Below are 27098 nucleotides of genomic sequence, written 5' to 3' on the forward strand. Positions count from 1 at the left end.
CCTGCATGGCGGCAGTGCCGCACAGGGCCAGCAAGGTGCCAGTACGGCAGGCTGTACTGCGGATCGAACCCAGGTCCTGGAGCTTAGCCTGCCAAGCTATCTTCCTAGCCCCAGGGCTCCATCTTTTCGGTATTTCTTCCATCGTAGTTTGGGGACAGGCAGGTAGAAGGGAGAAAGTACACACAGATGGAGGGGAATGAAGAGTCTGAGGGAAGAGGCAGAGCGAAATGGTGGGCCAAGGCCATTCTGGAAGGACAGGGCCACAAAGGAATCCCTGTCTCTCGTTCTCTCCAGTCGCACCCATGCCAGCCACCAACCAAGGCTGGCCCGAAGATTTCGGCTTCCGGCTGGGCGGCTCTGGTCCCTGCTTCGTGCTCGAGGTGGCCGAAGGGAGCAGCGCACACGCTGGGGGCCTGCGGCCTGGGGACCAGATCGTGGAGGTGGAGGGCGTAGCGGTGGGTGGGCTGAGCCGTGAGCGTCTAGTGAGCCTGGCTCGGCGCTGCCCTCGCGTGCCCCCCAGCCTCGGCGTGCTCCCTGGTCCAGATGGCGGCCCCTCAGCTCTGCCCACAGCACCGCGGGTCGCGAGTTCCGGTCGGGGCCTCGCACTGGGCCGCGAGCTGCTGCGCCTAGCCGGCCGCAAGCGCCCTGACGCCGTGCACCGAGAGCGCAGGCGCAGAGCCCAGGAGTTCAGCAGAAAGGTACCCTGGAGGACGCGGGCGGGGCGCGGGCGCTAGGGGGCGTGGTTAGAGTGGCGGGCCTTGGCGGGTGGTAGACGTGGCTAGCAGGTGAGGGGCGAGGTGAGCAGAGCATCGCTCTCAACAGCTGGAGCTGGAAGATTTCCTGAGACAGTTTAACAAAGTTAGAATGATATTCAGCCGTCAAGGCCTTGTACCTAATTTTGATAGTTTTGTTCACTTGTTCTGTAGGGATTTTCTTTCTTTTTTTGATTGAAGCATTGCAGATGTAAAGTGTATTAAACAGACAGCTTATAGGGGCACCTATGGTCCCAGATCCTGGGAGACTGAGGCAGGAGAATTGCTTGAGCAGAGGAGATTGAGACTAGGCTGGGAAACACCCACCCACCCATACACACACACCCCTATATCAAAATAAATTGTAAAATGCAGGTGCCATTCTGGAGTTGGAGCTCAGCGGTAAGGCATCTGCTTAGTATGTAGGGGGACCTAAGTCCAATTCCCAGCACAGCAGGAGGAAAAAATCAGCAACAATACGTGTACAGCCCAATAAATTTTATACAGCCTTACACTCTTGTAACCATTATCCTGATCCTGATGTAGAATAAAACACAGATAATGATAGAATGTAGACTGTAGCAGAATTCCTTCACCCCAGAAAGTTCCCACATGCCCCTTTTCCTGTCTCTTCTCCCTATTAGAGGACTCTACCCTCCACCATGTCTTACCAAGTCCTGAAATTGAACCTATGGCCTTCACATTGAGCTAGAGCCCCAGCTTATTTATTTATTTATTTATAATTTTAAGACCAGGGACTGGGGAGACAGCTCAGCGGCACAAGCACCTGCCTGGCAAGTGCAAGGTCACGAGTTCAATCCCTGGTGAAAAAAAAAAAATTAAGACCAGATCTCACTAACTTGCTAAGTTGCCTAGACTGGGCTGAAACATGCCATGTTCCTCCTCAGCCTGCCGGTATGCTGGGATTACAGGTGGGCACCACCACACCCAATTACTAACTGATCTTCTCACATTCATTTCTATCCATGATTTTTGTCTGTTTGTGACCCTTATATAATGGAATTACTCAGTATGTACTGCTTATTACCTGGCTTTTTTTGCCCAACATTGTAGCTGAATTCCATCCACACTGTGTGTAGGAGCAGGGATCCTTTCTATTTCTAGTATTAAATTAGTGATTTTTTTTTTAATTTTAGGGAAGGGTCTATAGGATGTTCAGAGTCTTGCTGCTAGATCGGACTCATAGTGATTTGTCTGTTTACAACCCCTCAAGAGCTGAGATTACAGGCATGCGCCACCGCGCCCAGTCTCAATTGCTGTCTCAGCGCACCCTAGGGACAGGGCTGGCATGGCAGGCCTGGGGATCAAACCCCTGGCCCCTGCACCTGCACCTGCTTGCAGGCACTTCTATCTGCTAAGCTATTTGGCCTGCTCTAGTAATCTTTTTTAAAGAGCTCACCTGTTCTGAGCTTCCACAAAACCAAAATCTGGTGTTGCCTAGCATGGCAGTCTGGCTGCCTGGCTGGCTAGCATAAGAAGTCCAACAATCTTCCAAAGGCATTTCTTGCAAGGCTTTGGCACTAATAAGCTTAGATGTGTCACTTGTGGAAACTTAGGGTGATCCTGAAGACCAAGAGCCTGGAATCGCAGAGACCTGAGACCATGGAGGAGCCCAAGGCTTGAGTCATGACAGAAGCAAGAGTTGATTACAGGCAGAGAGAGAAGGAGGTATAGTGCAGAGTCACAAGGCTGGGGGAGAATGACAGAGGACAGATAGGCCAGGTCTTAGTATAGCAGGCCATTCACTCTCATATGCCTATCCTCCAGGACCTTCAAAAATGTGTGCTTGTCTTACACTTGGCTGAGGCTGCAGCAGAACTAAGAGTGAACCTGTGTATGGCCAGGGAAGAATCTGGAGTCTGGATGCTCTGCTCCCTGCCTGAGGCTTTGGCCCCATGTGGAAGTCAAATCCAGAAACTCTACTTACTGAATCAGACACTTGCATTTAGGGACTTGTCCCCCCTAAAAGGGGAATTGCTCAGTCCTGTCCATGGAAGGACCCAAGAGTTGGGACTGGGATTGCAAGAGGCCTGGAAGCCCTGTCAGAGTTTGGCTGTTGCAGAAATGGCTCCTGGCCCACTCCCAAAGAATCAGCTGTGCACCACCCCAGCACCTTCGATGCTTAAGTTCAGTCCAGTCCTCACTCTTCTAATCCAACCCCTCAGAACCCTGTCCTCCATCATGTAGCCTGGGGTGAGCCCTGCCTAGGTCTCTGAGCCCTGTGGCCTGGATCAGGCTGCCCTCCATAACTAGGTGCATATGCTTCCTCCTGTACATACAAGACTCACCTCAGAGTTCCCTGTGTCACTAATGTTCAGCTCCTAAAAATCGTGACTTTCTGTGCTGGGGGTTTAGCTCATGGGAAAGCATGTACTCAGCATTCAAGAGACCCTGGGTTTAATCTCTAGCATTGAAAAGAAAAAGTGACTTTCTCCCTATACCCAGAATAGGCTCTGCTGCTATAACAAAATCAGCACCTTGGTGCTTTTGCACTAAGAAGTGTGCTCTTCACTGGCACAAAGACCTCTAGAGGTCCCAGTGACTTTCCAGAGTGGCTGGCATCCCCATGATGTCTCAGCAATCCAGCTCCCCATCTCTACTTGGATGATTCCGCTGAGGCTCTTAGGATAGCTCCTCCCATCAAGGCTGTGTAGCCAGAACTGGCTATATTGCTGCTCCCCAGTGTTGATGGGAAATGTAGTCTTTCATGTGTCTGGGAAGAGGTAGAACTAGAAATATTGGTGGGAATTAGTAATGTCTGCTATAATCCCACATAATTTGCCAGATAAATAAAAACCTGTCCCTGGTGCCATGTAATCCCTGCAGAGTTGGAAGGGGCATGCTCAGAGCTCTGCTTAGGACAGAGCTGTCTGGGAGGCAGGGCTTCCAGGGTAGAATCTGTCAGGCTGGCTGTGGTACATTTTCTAATGAGGAGGAGTATGGAAAAAGGGATTCTGGTTAGGGCTCACCAAGTACCCCGAAAAGCCAAATGCATCCCCAAGTAAGATTATCTCTGGAAGATGAAGGGCTTCTGCAGAACCCCCATTGCTTTTCAATAATCAGCCCCCTGGTTCTTGCCAGCATTTAGCCTGCCCCAGTTTTTCCTCCTTGAAGGAGCTAATATTTAATAGAAAAGCCATTAGTGTCCCGTGATGATGCCTCATGCCTGGATGTAGGTTGAGAACATCTAGGTAATAACTGACACCGAAACCACACTGTGGCACAGGCCCCAGGAGGGGGAACTATTTTTTCCTCTTTCTTATATAAAATGTCTCTGCAGCTAGCCATGTTCTCCTTTGAATCAAGGCTGCTGCTGACTTTGATTGCAAACTCTCCACCCTCGGCTGCACAGCAAGTGCAGGGAAAGGGGTGCTTGCTGCTACATCCAGAAGGCAGCAGGGGTCAGCTGTCAGCCTGCAGGAAATGCAGTTCCATGCTGCTCTTTGATTCAGTTCCCTAAATGTGCCCACCAAGCCCCATGCTTGAGGCTGGAGAGGGATCAGACAGTCGGCTAGCATGTCTGGTGGGGAGACGGACAGTGACATGTGCAGGGTGGAGGTGACCATGTACCAGGACTCAGACATTCAGGAAAAGTGGCCACTGCCTGGAATCCCTCTAAGCCCCCTACTAATGCTTACTCATCCACTCTGGGGTCACTGCCCTGGCCTTAATCTTGTCTTAATCCTCCAAAAGGACCATCTAGGGAGTAATGTTATCTATAGCTCTGAAGTTCAAGAGCACAGTCAGGTTGCAAAATCAAGCTCTGACATTCACTATATAGGGTCCTTGGCCCCCAGAGTCATTTGCGGCAGTTTCTGTCAAATAAAAAGATGACAGTGAGTCCTCACCTTCCTTATCTGTGGGATCTGGTACTGTGTGACTTGGGGCTTTTCCCCAGTCAAAATGACCAACAAGATGTACAAGTAGCCGGGTCTCCTACAACTGCTATTCCTGTGGGAAAGAGACAAGATGCAAGTAGCAAAATCAGCGAAGAGGCTGGGTGTGGTGGCACACAGATCACCACGAGTTCAAAGCTTATATAGTGAGTTAAAGGCCGTTCTGCACTACAACACAAGATTGTCTCAAAAACCAAAAACAAACAGCAATGGACAAGCAATTCCATATAATGAAAACTAAAGCAAGGCAGTTAAACAGAGTGAGAGAAGAGAGGGACAGAATATTTATTTATTTATTTATTTATTTATTTATTTATTTATTTATTTATTTGACAGGGTCTCCTTGGTTGTCCAGGCTGAGCTCAAACTCAAGATTCTCCTGCCTCAGCCTCCTGAGTGCTGGGATTACAGGCATGCACCACCACACCCAGCTACAATCAATTATTATTTTTTACCATCGATTTTATTTTATTTTTATTTTTTATCTTTCTTTTTCCTTTTATTTTTAATTTATCAGTACATGCTTGCAGTACATAATGGTTGCACTCATTGCGGGGGATTGGTACATGAGCACAACACATTTCAATTCTTTTTCCTCTTCCTTCTATTCTTCCTGTATTTTTCAAGCATCAGATTCATTTATCTTGTGAAACCTTATAAAAGCAATGGTACCCTATGCAGATTAAAAATCAGACTGATTGATCAAAAACCATGAAATATGTAAGACAGGTATCTTAAGTTGTCATACATTTAGGTACAATGTCCATGATGGATTAAGATAACTTTTTTCTTGTTTTTTTCCTATTACTTGTTCTTTATTTCATACTTTATTTATTTACATATTGTTTTTCATATAAGACAAACTATGTGCTATTTAACTTTTTTCTTCTTTCAATTTGTTTACCATCAATTTTGGAGTAGAGTGAATCCTGTCACTCTTAGCTATCACTCCCATGTCATGGTTTTAAATAAAGATGACCGGCATCATTCCATCATTCTCACTGGGCAAATGAAATTATATTGCATCAAATCTAAAACACCGGGGCTGGTGAGATGGCTCAGTGGTCTAAAGCACCTACTTAGAACAAGCTTAGCAAAGCACAGGGACCGCAGTTCAATCCCCCAGCACCACATGCCAGCCAGCCCCGCCCCCTGGTGGGCTGAGCTGGCCACACACACACACACACACACACACACACAAATAAAATTTTAAAAAAATCTAAAACACCATCCACTGCAAGATGACTGTTGTTTATTTGATACTAAGAAACAAAGCACTCTCCTGATTAACCCATAACACACGCTTCTTTATTACCTTCTTTTTTCTTTATCATCTTCTCATCACTTAATTTAGTAATTTTTGGAAGCCCTGTTGCTTAAACATATTTAATACCAGGAATGCACATAACTTAGCAGAAGTAACAATATGAGCACTTACAACCCAATATGCACATGCATAGGAATGGTAACCAGCAGTAAAACTCACCCTGATTTCAAAGCTGTTAGAAAGTCAAACCGTTTCAAAGCTGAAAAAAAGTCCATCCTAGAATCAGCGATATACAATGTTGATAGTCTGTTGTGCACTCAGTTATAAAGTAATGAAAGTTGATTCCACTGACTTAGGCGGGAAAAGAATTTTCAGTTCATGGAATGAGCACTGGAGCCTCAGGCTTAGAACCAAGGACGGATTGCCACACAGGAGCAGTGTTGTCCCAACGCACCTTTCAGGAAAGATCTACTCCGAGTGTGCTGCAGGGCTCTGGCACTACCTTGAAGAACCTTTGCATTTTTGTATCATTTCTTCAGAAGCCAAAGTCCTGATCTTTATCTGGTCTCTGATCAGCCAGGTTCTCCAACTGGCCAAAGATACATCAGGATTTGGCTTTTCATTTGGCGTAGGATTTCCTCTCTCTCACCTCAGTAACCAAGAAACTACAAATATCTCCCATGTGGATTGCTGCAGTTATTTAGACAACATTGTCAGGTATTTTTATTGCTTCTAACATCTGAGGATTATAAACGCTACACAGGCAAACCTTTGCACTCATACATCATTGTGCCCTTGTCTTGTCAGGACATGACTAGCATAAATTCCTACACAACAGGTCACTGGGTGAAGGAATAGGCTTTAGAGCCAGGCATGGAGGACAGAATGTAATTCCAGCATGCTGGGAGGTTGAAACAGGAGGTTCAGATGCTTGAGCCCATGCTGGGAACTTAGACACACTTAGTAAGACCCTGTTTCAGAAAAAAAAAAAAGCCAGATGTATTGATACACACCTGTAATCCCAACACTTGGGAGGCTAAGGCAGGAGGATTGCCACAAGTTCAAGGCCAGTCTGAACTAAATAGCAGGACCCAGTCTTGATAGATAGATAGATAGATAGATAGATAGATAGATAGATAGATAGACAGACAGACAGACAGACAGACAGACAGACAGATGTCAGTGCAAAGGCCTTGGGTTCAATTCCCAGTACTGGAAGGAAAAAAAAAGAATGGGCTTTAGAAACACTTCACCATTTTCCAAAAGTAGATGCACACTATGTGCATCTGCAGGCCAACTCCTTGGAGGAGAAGTGCCTGGTTTAGTGTACACTTGTTTGTGCACAAAAAAGGGGAAAACAAAAATCCATGAGGAGAACAGAAGTTGTCAAAATTTAGAACTGCACATGCTTTTTTATGAAGCTGGAATGTTCTCTGCGGGCTCTCTCAGTGAACAGTGCGTGGAACCGAACATAGTATTATAATAATAGTAACTAGCAATTAGTGAGTGCCTGGCACATTTTCAAGCTCTTGTTTTGATTCCCTTGGTTCTTAGAATATTCATTAGAACAGTTCCCTAGAGTTTGAATACTGACCCCCTAACCTTGTAACCTATGTCCGTTCCTTGAACTGTCCCATAACATCTTTCTTTCTTTCTTTCTTTCTTTCTTTCTTTCTTTCTTTCTTTCTTTCTTCCCACCACAAATTTCTGTCCTGGGAGTCATTTTGCCTCTATCACCTTAGGTTGCTTAGAGGTAAAATGAAGATTCTAACCATGCCCATCCTAGGGCAACTGTGAGCTTTGAAATGATGTGATGGTGCAAAGCACTCTCCGCATCGGCTACCCTGTGCAGGTAAATTGAGGGAAGAAGGGAAGTTGGTGAGTGATCCTCTATGGTTCTCCTTTGGGCCCCTTTGTGCAGGTGGATGAAATCTTGAGGGACCAGCCAGCTGCCAAGAAACAGGTGTTTGGTGCACTGAAGCAGTTTGCAGCTGAGCAGCGGGTGGATGACCTAGTGTGGGCCCTCACCCTGGTGCTGCCCCACGAGACCCGCGGGCCACTCCTGGACAACCTCAGGTACCTCTGTTGGGGTCAGGATGCCCATGCCAGGTGGGTTTCCCTCATAGCTGGCCTCTCACCACGAGAGACACCAGGCCAACCCAGCTGGGAGATGGGAGTCTGATCTTAAACTGGCCCCAGCACACCTTCAACCCAAAGCAAGGGTGGCCCAGGGACCTTGAAGGGCAGCCAGAGGAAGGCTGCCATGACATCACATTGCAGGAGGATGGCAGGGGCTACAGTCTGCTGAACTGTGCCAGGGCTTAGAGAGGACACATCTTCTGATGTATCACAAATCTATGTGGGAAAATTCCCCCAAAAGATGCCAAGACACTCCTAGTTCTCCAATGAGGGGGCAGTGGTACAATATGCATACAGGAAACTTAGGCTGTGCTATGGACCCGTACCCCCTACCCCACCCTACAGGCATCAACTGCTCTCTGACCTTTGACCCTTGATGTTGATAATGGGTGTGTGCCAAGGACCTCATCAACTAAAGGAACTCTCTCTGGATGGAATCTCTCAGTGCCACTATAGCCCCATTTTACAAAGGCAAACTGAGGCTCATTGAGATTCAGGAGCTGGCCCAAAGTCTCACAGCATATTAGTGGCAGTAACAGGACCATAAAGCAAGTCGGCCAGACACTTTCTGCTCAGCCTGTAGGTTTGCTTATCACAATGCAGAAGAAATTCCCTGTAAATCTTCACCTAGAAAGACCCCTGGTGACCCAGAACTCTCTGGACCCCACTTCCTGCCTGCTCAGCTTTCTCCATGATAGAGGGACTGCTACTCCCCAATCCTGCCTGGCCTCTTTTGCCCCCTATTCTGTGCCTGCTCCTGGCCCTCCTGTTTCCCGGGCTCAGCCCTCTCCCTCCTCTCGCTGCCATTCACCCCACAGCCTGCCCCTCCCTCTGGGCCTGGCCAATGTCAGGGACGGGACTGGCCAACCTCCCCCCCCCCCTCCGCCCCAACCAGCTGGGCGCGCTTCTCAGCTCTGCAGTGGAGCAGAGGAGGCCACCGAAAGAGGCCACCATGAGCTGCCTGGGGTGAGTAAGGGGCCTGTCCCTCGCTAAGAAAAGGCAGCAAGGGGAAGGAAAAAAAAAGTTATTTCTAGAGCTGAAATTGCTGTGGAGATGCTGCCTATTGCTGAGGGCTTCCTGGGAGGTGACAGATAGCAATCCCCGACCCCGCCCCGCCCCGCCCGGCAAGCTTGTCTCTGAGCTCCCAGCTGCCTGAATCAACTGGAAGCCCTCTGGGGTCCCCCTTTTCCCCTTAATGTTGCCCGGCTTCAGTGCCGCTGCCTTCCCTGGCTGCTGTTCCGCCCCAAGCCACCAGTGGGTCAAGGGGGGTGGGGTGCTCCATTTAGATTCTGGGAAGCGGGAACCCAGGCCACCTGGTGATGCCGGGTGCCTCCCAGCCTCCCTGGGGTGCTGCTGAGGGGGTGTGTGCAAAGCGGCAGCCTGTGTTACCAGCGGGTGTCAAGTGCGACAGGAAAATCCGGGAGGCTGTTAGAGGAGGGGCAACGCCCAGCTGGGCTCAGTAGAGAGAAGATTACACTGGCAGCAGGGGGGTTAGCGCCCCCCACAACTTGAGAATCCCTCCCTTCAGAAGCCTGGCTGGTTGCCAGCAGCCTCACCACGTGCTGGGCTCTAAGAACCCAGCAGGGATTGAAGAGTGAGCACAGCACTTGCAGACACAGCTGAGATTGGGCATGGAGAAGGCATGGCCACAGCTAGCTGTGATCCTGGGGGCTTGAGTGCCAGCTGAGGGGCAGCCCATGGCTAGCTTAGCCCTGGGCAATCCAGGCAGACTCCTGGGGGAATCCAGGCAGATGTGGCTCAGATAGTGACTGCAGGAGTTGGGCATTGTGCCCTTTGGAGAGGTTAGGACAGTCCCCAAGGAGTCTGCCAAGGCTAGGTATCTAGTCACAGATGGTGAGGGTATTGGCCCATGGAACACAGCAATGCTTAGTTTAGGATGAGGCAAGGCACCAGGAGTCACTGTCTCCAAGGACCCCACATGAAGTGGAGACAGGCTACAGGGAGAGGTTGGGCAGCTAAAGGGGCACTAGGTGAAGAACTATATTTTTGTGTGTGTGTGCGCGCACGCGCGCGCACGCGCGCGCACACAGTGGCCCAAGTGACCAAACAAAAGCATTGGGAATGCAAGGAAGGAAAAGTGAGACCATGACCCTAGACCATCTGGACCAGTAGCCTCTCATCACATGTGGCTATTTAAAATTTAATTAATATTCAATAAAGTTTGGAGTACAGCTTAACCTCACAAGCAGTACATCAAGCATTCAATAGCCATGTATAGATAACAGCCACTGACTGTCTGTGCCACATGGGCAAAGAACATGTCCAAGTTCCTTTGTACAGTGTGGCAGTCAAAGGCAACAGGCAAAGGGTGAGATGGGTGAGTGGGTCCAACCTAAGCAAAAGAAATCAACTTAGCTGAGTTTAGTAGCCATTCCACAATCTCAGCACCAAAATAAACTGAGGCATGAGAATCACAAATTCCAGGCTAGCCTGGCCAATTTAGCAAGAACCTATCTCAAAATAAAAATGTAAAAGGACTGGGAATATAGCTCAGTGGGAGAGCACCCGTGGATGAAATCCCCAGATCCACATAAATAAATGAATCATCTCCCTTTACAATGGCAGTGAACATTGCCACTCCACACAGAGTCTAATTTGGGTCTGTCCCCAAAGGGATCCCAAGCTGATGAAGTGGTACAATGTCTTTCTAATTAGGACAAGACAAGCAGTTTGGAAAGTGTGACGTGGCCATGAGGGAACAAGAAAGCAGTTTGTTTTGCAGTGAGCTGGTTTCAGGGACTATGAGGAGCTGGAGTAGGTGGAAAAGGGCAATTGATGGGTGAGTGGGAAAGAAGCAGCAGAGGTGATGAAGAAGCTGCAATTCGCAAACTTTACAGACCTGGAACCCCAGCTTCCCTCACTGACAGTACAACAGAAAGCAGATTAATTGACCTTTACAGTTTGTCTGTAAAAATAAGGGTAGTCAAACTTACCTGTTCCATCCTAGGTGTGATTGTGCACACCTGTAATCCCAGCACTGGGGATGCTGAGGCAGGAGGATTGCAGTGTGTTTGAGGCAGGCCAGCCTGGGCTATCTTGTGAGATCTAGACCAGCTAGAACTACATAGTGAGACCCTGTCTCAACAACCTCCCCGCAAAAGAAGCTTTGTTCCAAGCAGGATTGTTCTTAAGAAACCTTATAAATGAAGTGTGCCATCTGTAAACAGAAAAGAGATTAGTTAAGAACCTGGAGGTGGAATGTCAGGGACCTCTTGTCCCCTTTTTGCCTCTTCTACCTTGGTGACAAGTGTCAGGGACACCACAATAAAGAGTTATTGGGAGATTTTTATGAAGTAATCTGGATAGAAGTGTCAAACATATTGTATGGTCTCAATTAGTATTGGTTTCCCTGAAGGAGGGTCTCTTTTTTCTCAGAGCAAAATTTTCAAGCATGATACTATTGACATTTCTGATCCATTCTTTTTATGTTGTTTGGAATGGGCCTGTGTCTATAAGACTTTTAATAGAAGCAGCATTGGCCTCTACTCACTAGTACACCCTACTCCTAGCTGTCATCTTGTGACAACTAAAAATGCCTCCAGACAAACATCTCCTAGAAGGCAAAATCACCCCTGGCTGAGAACTACTGCCCTGGAATGATCTCTGGCAGTGCTCTATGGTGAAGGTAGGAACATCAGAGAAGTTCTGCTCCACTGTCATCTGGCCCATCCTGTGCTGCCTTGGGTCATGTGGTCAGTGGCTGGCCCCACCAGGGGCCTTTCCTGTGCTAATAGGGACCAGTCCTGAAGCAGCATGTCTAGACTCCAGCATGGGTATTTGCACCACTCTTGCCTTTCTGCAGATGATGTGCATGGAGGACAGTTTCCATAGCCTTTGGCATGCCTGTTTCTGGGCCAGTGCTGGTTGGCATGAGGCAATCAGAAATGACTCTGTCATGGTGGAACAACTGTGGCCCTGCAGATGTCAGGGAGCTATGCTCACTGGGAGGGTGGTCAGCCCTTTCTCTCGCTGGAAGTGCTGAGGACAAAGTGTGAGGAGGACATGACATTAGGGAGCATTGGTTCTGGTCTCCTGCTGCTGCCAGGGAGGAAGTAGCCCTGGGAGGTCATAGTAAGGTGACAGTCTCACTGGGGCCAGGAAGTGGGGGCTGAGGTATAGTGTGGTAAGCAGCATGGTCTGATGATCAGCCCTGCAGGATCCTTCCTGGGACTGACTGTAGCAATCCTAAAACTGGCCCCATGATTGGGTCCTCTAAGGGAGACGGACTTCAATCCCAGGGTTTCCTGCCTCTGTGTGTGGTGGCTGCCTCCTGTTACAAGAGGGAACCTCATGCTCTTGTCTCCTACTGAGACTGTCTCTGACCAGCCCCCTCCCAGTACCTTGCACTGGCTACCAGAATCCATCGTTTGCTCTCAGATCTCAGATCCTACCCCTCTCCAGCAGCCAGGACTCTGGATCAGTGGCATTGGGCTTGCAGAGCCAGGCCTTGGCATCTGCGTGTGCTATGACTTCCAGGGAGTGGCAGGCCCAGATGCTTGGAGAGGTAGTCCAGAACCCTTCATGCTACCTCTTCCTCCTCCTTGGCTGTCCTCACCTCTCCTCTCCCTGCAGGACACTGTCTGTCAGCGTCCCATCCTGGCCACCCCATGCTCACTTCTAGCCCTAGACTCTTTCTCCCTCCTTTAGGGTTAGACTCCAGCCATTTGTCTCATGCAACACCTTTTCCTGTGTCCCTTCCAGCACTTCCTTCCTTCCCTGTACCAAAACCTACAGGAGTCCCTTCTCTACGCCTTAAATCCATAGACCTCAGTATGACACACCCTACCCCTGCCGTGGCTGTAGGGTGCAATCTCAGCTACTGACCGTGCCTTTCAAGGCCCCCCTTTCCAACCTCTTCTCCACCAGAGCTCCCCTAGGCAGGTGAGGGGGAGTTCTTGCAGGCGACTCTTCCTGAGCCCTGGAGGCCCAGCGCATTGGCCACCACCTCCAGAAAGCCTTCCCATGTTCTGCAAAAGACAGGCAAGGAGTCCTGTGAACTGCTGGGCGCCTCTGGACTGCTCCGTCTCCGCAGCAGCTGAATATTAAGACGCTGGAGTGCAGCGGGGCGGACCAGAGAGGCCGCAAGTGAGGAGCTCGCGGAGGGAATAAAGGAGAGAGCCAAGAGGAGCAATTTTGTCTGCCTGAACCGACCTCGACCCAGCCCCCTACTAGCTCAAGTATCCCCTGGTGGGAGGAGAGGGACGGGGCGGGGCCTCTGCGAAGGGGCGGGGCTGAGGCGGGGCGCGCTGGCCCAGCAGATGCGCGTGGAGTCGCTGTGCCCTTTCTCCGCTCGCCGGCTCGGCCACCCCCAGCCCTTCGGCACCTGCCGCGCTGCTGTCCCGACTCCAGATGGGGAAGGACCAGGGCTTCTCTCGGCACTTTAGGTAGCTTCCCCACCGCGCTCCCCCTGGAACTGGACGCGGCGGACCCACCTCGGGCCAGCCTGAAAGGGGTGGGGCGGGGGCATAGAGGGGCTTCTCAGCCCTGGGTGGGCACCCATAGAGCCTGGGCGGAGCCTGGGCGTTGGGGAGGTTGGAAATAAATGGGGTGTGTACAAGGGCGGTGAGGTTTGAATGTTGGGTGCCCGGAACTCGCGCGCAACTCAAAGAGTTGGGGGTCAGAAGAAAGCTGAGATTGAAAAGTACTCTTCCCTTGCTATGCTAGATGAAGGGACAGGGCAGAGAAAACAGGTTACCGGTAGGTGCTCTGGGTGAGAATCCAGCATGTCTTGTCCCCAGTTTAGAAGCCATGACCTCTGCTGCAGCGCACCCCAGATTAAGCTACCCAGGGAACCAGGGCACAGGGCACCCTCCCCCTACGTACACTCCTACAAATTAGATGAATGATGATCAAGGTCAAGATGGAGAAAGCTGGACAGCGCCAGGGAGTGTGGTGGAAAGAACTCCAGGAGAGCCTCTGGATGCAGGTCATTGTGGGGCTCCTGGAAGAGTCTGGGGGCCTCCGGGAGGAAGCCTTGCTGGCATAGAAGGGAGAGGCAGTGAATGATGTTTCTGCAATAGTCAGTTCAGCCCCATTGCACCTGGCTCTGCTGGAGCAGCCAATTTGGAGCAGACCCAGGCTGGGTGAGTGAGCCAGGCTGAGCTGCATGGAGTGTCCACAGGAGCCGGGCAGGGGTCTGGTTCACCAGGCAGCCTTGGCTTCTGGCCCATCCCCAAGGATGCCAAGCAGAGAACAAGCCTTAGTCTACCTGTAGAATTGGTGACACAGCCTGGTTCCTATCAGGGAGACCAGTCTTGGTACTGGAGGTAGAAGCAGGGCTAGTCACAGACACCTGCCTGGACTGGACTCAGGGGCTGGTTGTATGGGGTTGATGCCTTGCAGAACTGTCTCCTAAAGCCCCAAATATAGGACAGACAATCTCAGGTTCCTCATCCTTCTTTTGCTGGGCATGAGACAGGCAGACTAGGAGGGTGTGGGCAGATGAAGATGTCAGGCTCCAGAGACTTCCAGAGACCTTCAGTGACCATCTGGGGAAAGAGGCTGGGGCTGAAGGTTGTGGGAATCACTGTGGGTGGGCAGAGATGGACTCTTGGCACAACTGAATGGGTCATCATTCTGACCTCCTGGTCAGAATGTGTCCTAGTCTGAAGTGTCCAGACCCGGAGCAGACCTTGCTTGAGGGCAGGGCTAGCATACTCTTCTCTGGGAAGATCTACACCTCTTCCACACCAGGCAGCTTGTCCTGCCTGGCTGGCCTCATTTATCCTACCCATGGAGAGGAGGGGGGACTTTGTGGAGTAACAGGGCAACCTCAGAGGGGGGTGTGCCTCAGCTGGCTACAAGGCCATTACTTTTCTCTCTCTCCCCTACCCATCATGCCCTTGGCGCTGGCACTGGCTCTTATTACAAAGAACGAAGAAGGGAGCCTTGGGATGCAGCCAGGGAGGTTTTGCTAATTTCAGAATCCCTGCGCAGTGCTGATGCTCAGGAAGCTAGGCTCTTGTGCCAGTTGTGCCAGGAGCCAGCCATCTGTACAACCCTAGAAGGTTATGGATTCCCTCTGCGCCTCAGAATCCTCTGCTATGGATCACAGAGTCCACCAGGATGTTAGTTGCTGCTGTTCTGCAGAGATGTAGTGCTGCTGGCAGATGTGCTGGGTAGTGAGTCCCTTCCAGGTGCCAAGCCCTGGTTAGTTAGCACTGTGGCTCACAGCCCAGCTGCAGACCCAGCCTTCATAGTGCTTTCCTTCACAGAGGAGACTCTAGGATCCATCTCAGGGTGTGATCTTGCATGGGGGCTATCTCTCGCTGCCCACCAGTTCCAGGATGACTTTGGAGAGGAGGAGCCATAGGCCCTTTATTTTTGAGCTCCAGAGCCTGGCTCACTAAATGCATGTGGGATGAAATTGAAGGGAGGACTGGGTGTGAGAGGGCAGCCCTGCTTAGCTAAGGGTACAAAAAGAGTGAGCAGGTAGGGGCAAGAGCCTGAGCAAAAACTTAGAGGTGAGACTGCAGCTGACAATGTGATATTTCCAGCAAACTCCCAGTACACAGCTGTAGACCCTGCTGGTCAAAGAGGCAGGAAGGAAGACAGGAGGTGCCTGGGGCTTGGCCTGGAAAGGCCAAAGCATGAGAAGAGGGAATGGGAGAGAGGCTGGTGGAGAAAGAAGCTAGAGAGGATCTGGTCCATGGACTGGCTTTGCGAGTACTGAGGCCCCACAGAGACCAGAGTCATACAAGATAGCATGACCCTCGTTTCCTGAAGAAGAGCAAGTAGGTCGCCACAGACGTGGTGCGGCCCAAGATGGTTGGGAACACAAATCCCGACACGGAGTGGGAGACTGGATGCCCGCTACAGATTCCCCTGCCACCTTTGGGCAGAGTGGAGCCCCGTGAAAAGAAGACTTTGGACTGCAATTGGGACGCAGTCTGGGGTGCGCCCCAACTCTGCGGTCCTCGCTGGCAGGATCTTCATCCCCAAGAAGCACCGGGCGCGCTTCGACGAGGTGGTGTCACAGGGCCTGCTGGGCAAGCTGTGCCGCGCCCGCCGGACCCAGGGCGCGCAGAGGCTGCGCCGGAGCCGCAGTGAGGAGCGGCCCGAGCGCCTCCTGGTGTCCACACGCGCCAGCGCCGCGCCGCGTCGCCCCGACGAGCCGCCCCCGCGCAAAGCTGCCTCGCTGCTGGGTGGCCGCGCCGGCCCGGGGGGCATACGCAGGTACACAGGGTGCACGCAGGTAGACAGGGTACGGGCACTGAACGCCGACGCCCTTCTGGCACAGGCTGGGGATGGGGGAGTGGGCAGTGGGCATGGGAGGTGGGCATCTGGGGGCGGTCAGAGGAGGTTGAGAGGAGTGGGCTAAGGGACATCATAATCCCCTGCCTCTTGGAAACTGGCTCCTGCCTACCACCCTGCCCTTTCTTTCTTCCCAGGACTGTCCGAGTCTACAAGGGCAACAAGAGCTTTGGCTTCACTCTGCGTGGCCATGGTCCTGTCTGGATTGAGTCTGTCCTGCCTGGTAAGGACTGGGCAGGTTGTCCTAAGAGTTCCTAATGCCCAGGACAAAGTAAAGGCATCTTGTAGCACTCCTTGTAATTCTACCTGTGAAGACTGCTGCTCAGTAGTGCCCTACCCCCTCTAGCAGTGACCAATTTCATGTAGCCTGTGCTCTCTCAGTGTCCCAGAGCCACTTCTCTAAACCAGTTTACCAGCCTCCCTTCAGGGTGACCAAGACAGAGAGTGAGAATTAGCTGTTCCAATATGATTTGGTTTGGCTTGGTTTTAGTTTTTGAGATAAGGTCTTGCTGTGTAGTTCAGGTTGGCCTTGGACCCACTTGTAGCCCACACTGGCTTCAAACTGGCAGTAAATCTTCCTGTCTCACCTTCCCAAGTGCTGGGATTATAGGCATGTGACACCACACCAGACTTTGTGTGTGTGTGTGATTTTGTTTTCTTTGAGGTACTGGAGATTGAACACAAGGTTTTCACACTGAGTGACATCGTAGGTTTTTTGTGTTTGGTTTGTGATAGTCTTGCTAAGTCACTGAGTTACACCAGCTGGGCTTGCACTGACAGTCCTCTTCCCTCACCTTCCTTGTGTGCTGGGGTTACAGGCCTGTGCCATCACACCCAGATGCTCTCACAAGTGTTAAAATACGGGTTTTATTATTACTCAGGCATGACAAGACCAACAGGTCAGGAAAGATGTGCTTAAAGGAAAGTCCTTTGCCACCCTTCCCTGAGTGTCCTCTCTTACCTGTAGAGCCACAGAATGGCATGTGGCCTTGCCCCGCTGACCAGCACACCCCTTCTCCTCACTTCCAGGCAGCCCAGCTGACAATGCGGCCCTCAAGTCAGGTGACCGGATCCTCTTCCTCAATGGACTGGACATGAGGTCAGAGGCTATCGGGGGTGTGAGGGCTTGATAATGAACTATCTCCCAGGACTCTTGCCCATGGGACCCAAGCCAGGATCCCAAACTCCTCTGACCCTTTGACCTCCAACTTTGGTCTTTCACTGAGAACTCTTGAATCAAACCCTTCCCACCTGGTCATGACCTCAGTTCATCCTTCCAACCAGAAAATACTACAGTTCCATGCTGGGGATACAGAACTGAAGGCACCATTTGCATCTTGCTCTGGGAGGTGAACTCTACCTGGGGATGACATAAGCATACCTCCTTAATGCACAGGAAGCCCAGAGGAGCAGCAAGTTAGGCTGGCTGAGGCCTGGGGCTTCTCCTGCGCAGGAGATTATGAAGCAGGATACCGTCTTGGCTAGTCTGGCCCAGCTTGCTGTGTGGCCACTATGGGCAGGACAGAGAGGTCTGGCTTTTGGCCATGGACAGGGCTTATGCATCAGGCCTTTCTGGGCCATTTCTGCTTGGCAGGAACTGCTCCCATGACAAGGTGGTGTCCATGCTGCAGGGCAGTGGCGCAATGCCCACACTGGTGGTGGAGGAAGGGCTCGTCCCATTCGCCAGCGGTGAGACTCCCATACTTCCTTGGCCCACAGATTTGTGAATCACCAGTCTGTAGAGCACTGTGCTCTTCCCCCAGACCCGCAGCTTCCCTTCCCAGGACTGCCCCCAAGTGATGCTATAGAGCCACAATGCCCAGGGCTCTCCCTCCATCCTGTTCCCAGCTGCCAGGGAAACTGCCCTTGGACAGGGGACTCTGGCTCAACCATGATTTCTCTGTCTTTGGCCCCAGCAGACTCTGATTCTTTGGATTCCCCCAACCCATCCTCAGCACTCACCTCCCTGCAGTGGGTGGCAGAGATCTTGCCATCCAGCATCCGGGTCCAGGGAAGGACATTCAGCCAGCAGCTGGAGCACCTGCTCACGCCTCCCGAGCGCTATGGGGTCTGCCGAGCTTTGGAGAGCTTCTTCCAGCACAGGTAGCCAGGCAGAATGAGAGTGGGGCTCTGTCCTGGCTGGGCCCCAGATCCTCACCTGACTCACTATCCTGGTCTCCCTGACTGAGGCTTCTTAGCTCTTTCTCTTGGAGGAAGCTTCAGGAGTAGCTGGTACCAGGCCTCCAGGGGAGAGGGGGGCATTGGGCTTCCCTAGGACAAACCCTGGGGAAGTCACAGACTTCTCTGGATAGTGAGGTAGTCAGGGACAGTGTGTGAGACCTCAAGAGAGCCTCGCCCATGGTATTGGCCATAGGCTAGGCCCTGGGAGTGAAGATAAGGGATCGTTCTACTCCTCAGCTGCAGAAGGCTGCATTTATCACCCCACCTCAGCCCATGGAGTTATTATCATGGTCTGTGCCAAGACTCTCACTCCTTCATTCATTTTGTTTTGCCTCCCCACAACATACACACACTAAGCAGGTACTTTACTACTAAGCCACACCTGCCCTTCCATACCATACACTTCACCCATTTAAATGTACACTTCAGAGATGATCTGGTACATTCACAAATATATGCCATGCATAGTGGCACATGTCTGTAAACCCATCATTCAGGAGGCTGAGGCAGAAGGATTGATGTGAGCTCAAAGCCTGCCCAGGCTACATAGAGTTCAAGGCCAACCTGAACTACATAGTGAGACCTTTTCTCAAAAACCAAAATCAACCAAACAAACACATGCACACAAAAACACTCAACTATGTGCAATTGCCAGTTGATTTTAGAATTTCATCACATTAAAAAAAAAAAGCCTGTTCCTTTCACTATGACACCTCCATAAACACTTTCTTATCTCTAGCCCCTGACCTTAAACAACCACTAATCTATTTATTGTCTCTGTACATTTTCCTATTCTTCAACTTCCATATAACATGTGGACTTTGTTGCCTGGATTCTTTCATGTAGCATCATATTTTCTTTTTTTTTTTGTTTTCTGTTTCTTTCTGTTTAGCAACATGCGTTCAATTTATCTGAATTATAGTGTACTTCTTTCCCTTATGTATCCCATTCTATGGATGTGCCACATTTTATTCATCCGTCTAATGATGGACGTGTGTAGTTCTAACCTCATTCCCTTGGGGGTATAGTTTCTCTCCCAATTCTCTCCACTAGTCTGGTAAGTTTCCTGGAGATTTGTTTGAAAATGTTCTTGTAAAGTATGTGTTACTGTTAGATATGATGTATTTTTCTTTTGTATCATTGTTGCTTTGCATTATTGTACTGTTGTCTGTGTCTGACTATTACACCAAGTAGTGTGTGTAGCTCTGTCCATGTATAGGACTGTGTCCAAAATCCTGCACAGTTGCAGTACCATCCATCTTTTCCATTTTTGGTACTCTTTGGGGTGGGGTCAGTGTACTGGAAATTGAACCCAGAATCTTTACACTGACCTGTATCCCCAGTCCCTGTTTGTTTACTTTTAATTTTTAAGACAGGTTCTCACTAAATTACTCAAGGGTAGGATCAAACATGAATTTGGCCTATGCTACATCTAGCTCCTTGATTTTGGACATGGTAAATATCTTATCCCATTTGTTATTTCCATTGCTTCTGCTTGTGTCTAAGTTGTACTTCTTTGAACAAATGTCCTTGATTTTGTATAATCAAACTCACCACACTTTAAGTCCTTTTCTGATTATGGGACAAAAATATTCTCTTAATTTCATAATTTTACTGTTCATCCAACCAGAGTCAACTTCTATGTGGTGTTAGATAAAGATCTAGTTCTAGAAGCTGGGTGTGGTGGCACATGCCTGTAATCCCAGCACTTGGGAGGCTGAGCCAGGAGGATCGCTGCAAGTTCAAGGCCAGCCTAGGCTAGAGTGTGTTCAAGACCATCCTGAACTACATAGAAAGATTCTGTCTCTAAAAAAACAAAAACAAAAACAAGTCCAGTTTTATTTTCCCATAGATTGCAGGAATCAACTGTATGTCCCTCCATATCCCCCAGCACCTGGGATGGAACGCTGGATCTTGGGCTTGCCAGGCAGGCACTAATGCCATTGAGCCATATCCCTGTCCATTATGCTTCTATGAAGGCCCAAATTCTGTAGTAAGTATTTCAGCCTTTATGGTCCATGTGGGCCTCCATCTCAACTACTCAAATGTGCTATAGTAGCTAGGAAACAGCCAAAGACAAATTATAAACAGTGGCTTTGATCGTATTTTAGTAAAACTTTCTGGCTGGGTGTGGTGGTGCACATCTGTAATCTAGTACTTGAGGGGCTGATGTTAGAGGATTACTGTGAGTTCAAGGCCTGCCTGGGCTACATAGTGGGTTTAAGCAAGACCCTATCTCAAAACACACAGACAAAAAACAGGTAATGGACCAGGTTTGAGCCCCTGGGCTATTTCCTGCTAGTCCATGATGCAGTAAGTTCATTTTCCCAATGCACTTTTTGTGTTTTAATGTTCATAACAATTCTACATGATAGATGCTATTTTTATCCTCACTTGACAGATGAAGAAACTAAGACACAGAGAAGTTAAGTAACTTGAGAAAAGTCACTTAGCTGGTAAACAGCAGAGCTGGGACTTAAAGCTAGGCAGCCTGTTCCCAGAATCTGCCTACCCTGTCCACTACAATATCTTTTAAGGTGGGAGCAGAGGCTAAATTCTGTGGCCCAGAAGTGCCATTTCACCCATCCCCAATACCACCAGACACCCCTGGGTCGAGTCCCTTGCTTCTGCGCTCTCCCCAGGAACATTGACACCCTCATTGTCGATGTCTACCCGGTGCTGGACACACCTGCCAAGCAGGTGCTGTGGCAGTTCATCTACCAGCTGCTGACCTATGAGGAGCAGGAGCTCTGCCAGGAGAAAATTGCATGTTTTCTGGGCTACACGGCCATGACAGGTAAGCATCCCTTTCTCCCGCCCCCTCCTCTGCAGGTAGCTGCCAGCTGCTCAGCCTGTCAGGTAAACAGATACCTGTTCTTACCTGCAAGGTCTCAAAGCTCACCTTGCTCTTCCTGCAATAGATGTGCCCACGTGCCAGGCAAATATACACTCAGCACACTGGGGATTGTTCCATGCTTGGCCTTGAGGATGTGCCTGCATAGCCTGCCCTCCATGTAACATAATCTGAAACTTAAGACTCTCCTCCGCCTCACTTCCTGGGGCCTCAGGAGACTTATGCACAAAATGAGAGTGATCTCAATGGCTATGCTGTGCACCCTGGCAAGTAAGTAATGGATGGAGAAGTTCATATTGATGCTCGCTTTCTGGGAAGCTAAGACAGGATTGTGAGTTCCAGCCCTTCCTAGGTCACTTAATTACCTGGTGAGACCCTGTCTCGAAATAAAAACTAAAAGGGGGGGCAGGCATGGTGATGCACACGTGTAATCCCATAACTTGGGAGCCTGAGGAAGAAGGATCACCATGAGTTTGAGGCCTGCCTGGGCTACATAGTGAGTTTAGGGTCTGCCTGAACTACACAGTGAGATCCTATTGAGAGAGAGAGAGAGAGAGAGAGAGAGAGAGAGAGAGAGAGAGGAGAGAGAGGAGAGAGAGAACAAGGAGGAGGAGGAAGGAAGAGGAGGAGGAAGAGAAAGAAGAAGGAGAAGAGAAGAAGGAGAAAAAAGAGAGGAAGGGAATGGAATGGAACAGAACAGGAGAAAACTCACATGATCCCTGTTGTAGGTATACTAGCCCCATGCCACCTGAATCCCAACCACATGGTTGGGCCATGGTGGATGGTGGGCTCCAGCACACACCACACACATTGAGAGTATGTCCATAAAACCATGTTGACACCTGGTGAAAGGAAGTGACATTAAATCCTGTGAATTTACCTGCACAGGCACTCTGCACCTGCTATGGCAATCCCTGCAGATTTGCTGTTTGCTAACCCTTGGTGCCCAATGTCCCTAGTCCTAGGTGGCCACAGTTTGCTGAAGAGAGTGAGGGCTTCAGCAGGAAGCTCAGGGTCCAAACTAGGCAGCACATGTCCCATACATCTGCCTAGACCTGAAACCTTTCATTTTATCCAACAAGCTCCACTGAGCCACAGTAACAAGCTTGGTCCAGGGCCTGTGAGATAGCTCAGCAGACTAAGCACCTGCTTTAACAAGCACAGAGACCAGGGTTTGATACCCTTTCCCACATGCTGCATCAGCCCTGCCCCCAGGGCTCACTGAGATGGTGACTGAGACACTGAGCCAAAAATATAAATGAAAAAACAAAACAAGCTTGGTCCAGCGCTGGGCATTAAGACCTTGGAAACATGGGGTCCTGAGATGAACCCTGTATGTGAAGAGGGCTTGGACTCCCTCAGTTGAGGCCCTCATCCTCAGGCCCCTGGTTTCTGGTCCCTGTTTTTCCCCAAGAGAAATGTCCTGGCACCAGCAGGGAAGGGGCTCATATGGCTACACATGACTTCTGCCCTCACCCTCCTGCTTGTGCAGGCATAAAGGACAAGGGTCACATCTCCCCTCCATGTTCCACAGCTGAGCCTGAGTCTGAGCTGGATCTAGAGCCTGAACCTGAGCTGGAGCCCGAGCCAACACCAGAGCCCCAGCCACGGAGCTCCCTGAGAGCCTCCTCCATGTGCCGCCGCAGCCTCAGATCCCAGGGCCTGGAGACCAGCCTCAGCTGTGGTAAGGCCCCAATGAAAGTACAGCAAGTGGGAGGAGGTAGGACTGAGGCTCAGTTTTACCACCTCCAAAATGGGCTTGATAAGGGCTGGCCAAATAATTCAGTGGATTAAAGTGCCTGCAAACAGGTGCAGGGGCCAGGTGTTCAATCCCTCAGCTTGCCATGCTGCCCCCGCCCCTGGGGCACACTGAGATGGCGGTTGGGTTGGGTGTGAGATTGAGGTTGGGTGTGGTTGCACGCATCTGTAACCCCAGCTTTTGGGGGCTGTAAACAGGTGCATCACTATGAGTCTGATCTAGTAGTGAGACCCTGGACACCTGTAGACCATTCCCTAAAATTAAAAAAAAAAATGTATTTGCAAAATGGGCATGATGCGATGAGAAGCAGAAGGGACTAGGAATCAGCAGGGCTGGGCAGTGGCCTCTCTGGGTCTTCTGGGCTTGTTGGGTCTGGAGCAGGCCTGAGCCTTAGAGCTCAAATGTGGAAGGTGGGCATGGTGGCACACACCTGTAATCCTAGCATTGGGAGGCTAAGGAAGGAGAGTCACAAGTTCATTCCCAGCCGGAGTAACTTAGTGACTTAGCAAGACCTTGTTAAAAAAGGGATGGGAGCAGGTTGGGGCTGTAGCTCAGTGCCAGGCCCTGGATTAAATCTGTGACACCACAAAAGAAAAAGAAAATCTCAGATGTGGTAACCAGGTCTCCATGGTACCCTCCTGGCAGGTCCCAGCGACTGCCCTGAGATGCCTCTTCCTCTGATCCCAGGCGAGCGCCAGGCTGGTGATGGCACATCTCTCCCCGAGACCCCTAACCCCAAGATGGTGAGACATTCTCCTTGCCTTCTGGGTGGGATCAATATAGTAGGGATTGGTGGCCTACAGGGTAGTGCTCACCTCAGGCCAGGGTACCCTCATGACTACTTCAGACTTGAGCCAAATACCTAGACTTGGCCTCTGAGGCCCAGCTGGGGCCAGTCAGGGGTAATGAGAGCTGGCTAGGTGCACGCACCTCCCCCAGATGTCAGCTGTCTATGCGGAACTGGAGTCTCGACTCAACAGCAGCTTCAAGGGGAAGATGGGAACTGTATCCAAATCCCGGGCTTCCCCACCAGTCCCCAGCCTGGTGGGCACAGCAGGTAAAGGCTCAGCCAGCCCTTGGTCCTCAAGGTATACTGGCCTCTGTCTTTATGATTGTTTGAGTGTCATTCCCCCCCCCCCCCCGCTCCCGGCACACCCCTGGAGCTTCTGCTCTGCTCTGTGAATGGGTTATGAAGTACCCCAGAGACTTCCTGGCATGGGTAGGAGTCATTGTGGCCAGGCTTGTCCCAGCCTCTTGTGCCCTGTGGTCCTCACCCTAGCTATGGATCTGGAAAAGCAGAGATCTGCCCCCAAGAAAGTGCCCGGGTTAGCTGGTGGCTCTTCAATAAACTCTGATGTGCATGCAATGCTCCATGAGTGCCCCAGGTGGGAAGATGGTTTCTTGGGTGTGGGAGATGCCTTCTACCCCTTACTGGGGCCTAGAGAAAGCCTCCTTTGAGTTGGGTCCCTGGTGAGACACCTAGGATTTGTTCCCAGAGGAGCTGGGGTCTGGCCTGACTTTAGACCAATGGTACCTTTCCTGCCATTGGCTCTGGCCTCTAGTCACCTTTAGGCAAGATGATGGGTGGCAAGGTCACCCAGGGTCTTCTGTCCTCAGGGAGGGAAAGGGTGATATCCAATACCCAGAGACCACCTACTCGAGACCCTTTCCTCCAGCCTGCTCCAAGAACCCAGGTGTTGGCTGAAGAGGGAACCTCACATCCCATCTCTCACATCTCCCATGCAGTGCCCAGGACCCTGTCCAACATCTCATGGCCCAGTGAGCGGCTCTTGCCCTCCCCCTGCTACGACCCGCTGTGCTCAGGGGGCCTGGCCTCCCCCAGCAGCTCTGAATCTCACCCTTACGCCAGCCTGGACAGCAGCAGGGCTCCTTCCCCTCAGCCAGGCCCTGGGCCTGCCTGCCCTGACAGCCCCCCTAGTCCGGACCTAGCTCGGGCATCCAGCCGCAGGAAGCTCTTCACCTTTGCGCACCCTATGCGGAGCCGAGACACAGATCGCTTCCTGGATGTGCTGAGCGAGCAACTGGGCCCCCGGGTCACCATCGTGGATGATTTCCTAACACCCGAGAATGACTATGAAGAGGTGAGCATGTGCACAGCAGTGGGACTCTGTGAGGGGAGTAGCATCGCCATTGCTGTAAGAGGTCTACTGCAGACCTGAGTGTGAGGCTGCACACCTGTAATTCCAGCACTCTGGGAGGCTGAGGTAGGATGATGGCCCACTGAAGCCCAACCTGGGCCTTAGCCTTATTTCAAAACAAAAAATAAACAGACCTGAGGATGTAGCTCAGGGTGAAGGATTTGAGTTCAGTCCCCCTCTCCCCCAAGGGGCCTTCTTCCCTCCCGATCTGCCTTGTGTTAATTCGCTACATGCTCCCATTCATCCTACAGTTTGTGTCAGGCCCTGGCTGGAGCTACCTAAAGCCTTCCTCCAGGATATCTCCTTTCCTTTTAGAGGCTGTCCTGCCCTTTGCCTAAAGTTTCCTCTCTACGGTGTGTCTCAAGTGACCCCTTCCTCATCCCAGGCTACACACTCACAACTCCAAGCTAAGCTACCAGGCTCTGCTGCCCCTTTTCTCTGATGAGCCCACCCTTTGCCTGAGGCTAGCCCATCAGCCTGGCTTGGATCAGCCTATTCCTGGTCCCAGGCTATGCTCTACCTTCGCAAACTCTGCTACCTACAGCTTCAGGCTAACTGACTTACCCCAAATCCAGGCTATCCTGCTGTCCCTCCCTTGCCAGCATCTCACCCCCATCAGCCTGCTCTGGATTCTCTGGGCACAGCCATGCCCTGTGTTCATTTGCTCTCTCCCAGATGAGCTTCCATGATGACCAAGGCAGCTTCGTCACCAACGAGCGGAGCAGCGCTAGCGAGTGTATCAGCAGCAGCGAAGAGGGCAGTTCCCTGACCTACTCTTCCATCTCAGACCACATCCCACCACCACCACTCAGCCCCCCACCTCCACCGCCCCTGCCTTTCCACGACCCTAAACCCAGTTCCCGCACCTCTGACCCTCCCCGGGGACCCGCCCAGGCCCTGGCTAAGCCCCTTACCCAGCTTAGCCACCCAGTTCCACCCCCACCCCCACCTCCCCTACCCCCACCTGTGCCCTGCGCACCCCCCATGCTATCCCGGGGCCTGGGTCACCGGCGCAGTGAGACCAGCCACATGAGTGTCAAGCGCTTGCGATGGGAACAAGTAGAAAACTCAGAAGGCACCATCTGGGGGCAGGTAAGTGACCTGGGGCCCATGAAGGCCCTGATCTTAAGTGGGTGGCCTGGGCAGCAGCACTGAAGACAAAAACATCAGCTGGAACATTCCCTGGTCCTCTATCTGTAACAAGGAGTGAGGGCCAAGCCCCAGCGCACACCCACCCTGGCTGATCTATCTAGGCATTGAAGCCAATCCGTATCCCAACCCAAAGATACTCGAGACATCTGGAAATGCCACATTCTCTGGGTCAGATTAATTCTTTAGGCTGTTAAAAGGCCAGCTGATCTAGACTACATACCAGTTCCCGTGCTTCCACTTCAACGCCTGAGTCTCTTCCCACACAGTAGTACCCATCTATTGCTTGAGTATCTTCAGAGACAAGGAATTCACTATCTGTCAAGACCTTCCATTCCTCACTGCACAACTTTATCTTTTTATTATTATTTTTTAAAATTTATTTATTTGGTAAAGGGTCTCACTACGCAGCTTGGACTTGTAGTGATCCTCCTATTATCAGCCTCCTCAGTGCTGGGATTACAGGCACCCACCACCACACCTGGACTTGGTTGCTGACTGAGCGCACTGGGGGCAGGGCCGGTGTGGCATTTGGTACCAGGGATTGAACCCCAGGCCCTAAGCAGGCACTTAGTCTGCTGAGCTATCTCAACCGATCCTTCCCTCACTGCACAGCTTTAGCCATCTTTCTTTGTATTGCTCTGAAG

At 51.0% G+C, this 27098-nt stretch overlaps 1 protein-coding gene across 3 annotated transcripts in view; it reads left to right on the plus strand.

The window, feature by feature from the left end:
- Nucleotides 1–302: 302 nt before the first annotated feature.
- Grid2ip (Grid2 interacting protein) overlaps nt 303–27098 on the plus strand; it is a 33842-nt gene continuing 7046 nt past the window's right edge. Inside the window, exons 1-13 of one of the 3 annotated variants that reach the window (XM_004629618.1) lie at nt 303–698; nt 7858–8012; nt 16023–16271; nt 16487–16572; nt 17379–17448; nt 17944–18038; nt 18269–18452; nt 21173–21327; nt 22919–23068; nt 23789–23886; nt 24083–24200; nt 24890–25245; nt 25978–26394. In XM_004629618.1, coding sequence (XP_004629675.1) covers nt 303–698; nt 7858–8012; nt 16023–16271; nt 16487–16572; nt 17379–17448; nt 17944–18038; nt 18269–18452; nt 21173–21327; nt 22919–23068; nt 23789–23886; nt 24083–24200; nt 24890–25245; nt 25978–26394 — 2529 coding nt within the window. Of the gene's footprint in view, nt 699–7857; nt 8013–9027; nt 9042–13445; nt 13481–16022; nt 16272–16486; nt 16573–17378; nt 17449–17943; nt 18039–18268; nt 18453–21172; nt 21328–22918; nt 23069–23788; nt 23887–24082; nt 24201–24889; nt 25246–25977; nt 26395–27098 lie in introns of those variants that run through there. The other 2 variants (XM_004629619.1, XM_023713515.1) reach the window with 2 other exon arrangements.

This window comes from Octodon degus, unplaced genomic scaffold (genome assembly GCF_000260255.1).
Source record: "Octodon degus isolate 3935 unplaced genomic scaffold, OctDeg1.0 scaffold00031, whole genome shotgun sequence".
In the NCBI taxonomy this organism is placed as follows: domain Eukaryota; kingdom Metazoa; phylum Chordata; class Mammalia; order Rodentia; family Octodontidae; genus Octodon; species Octodon degus.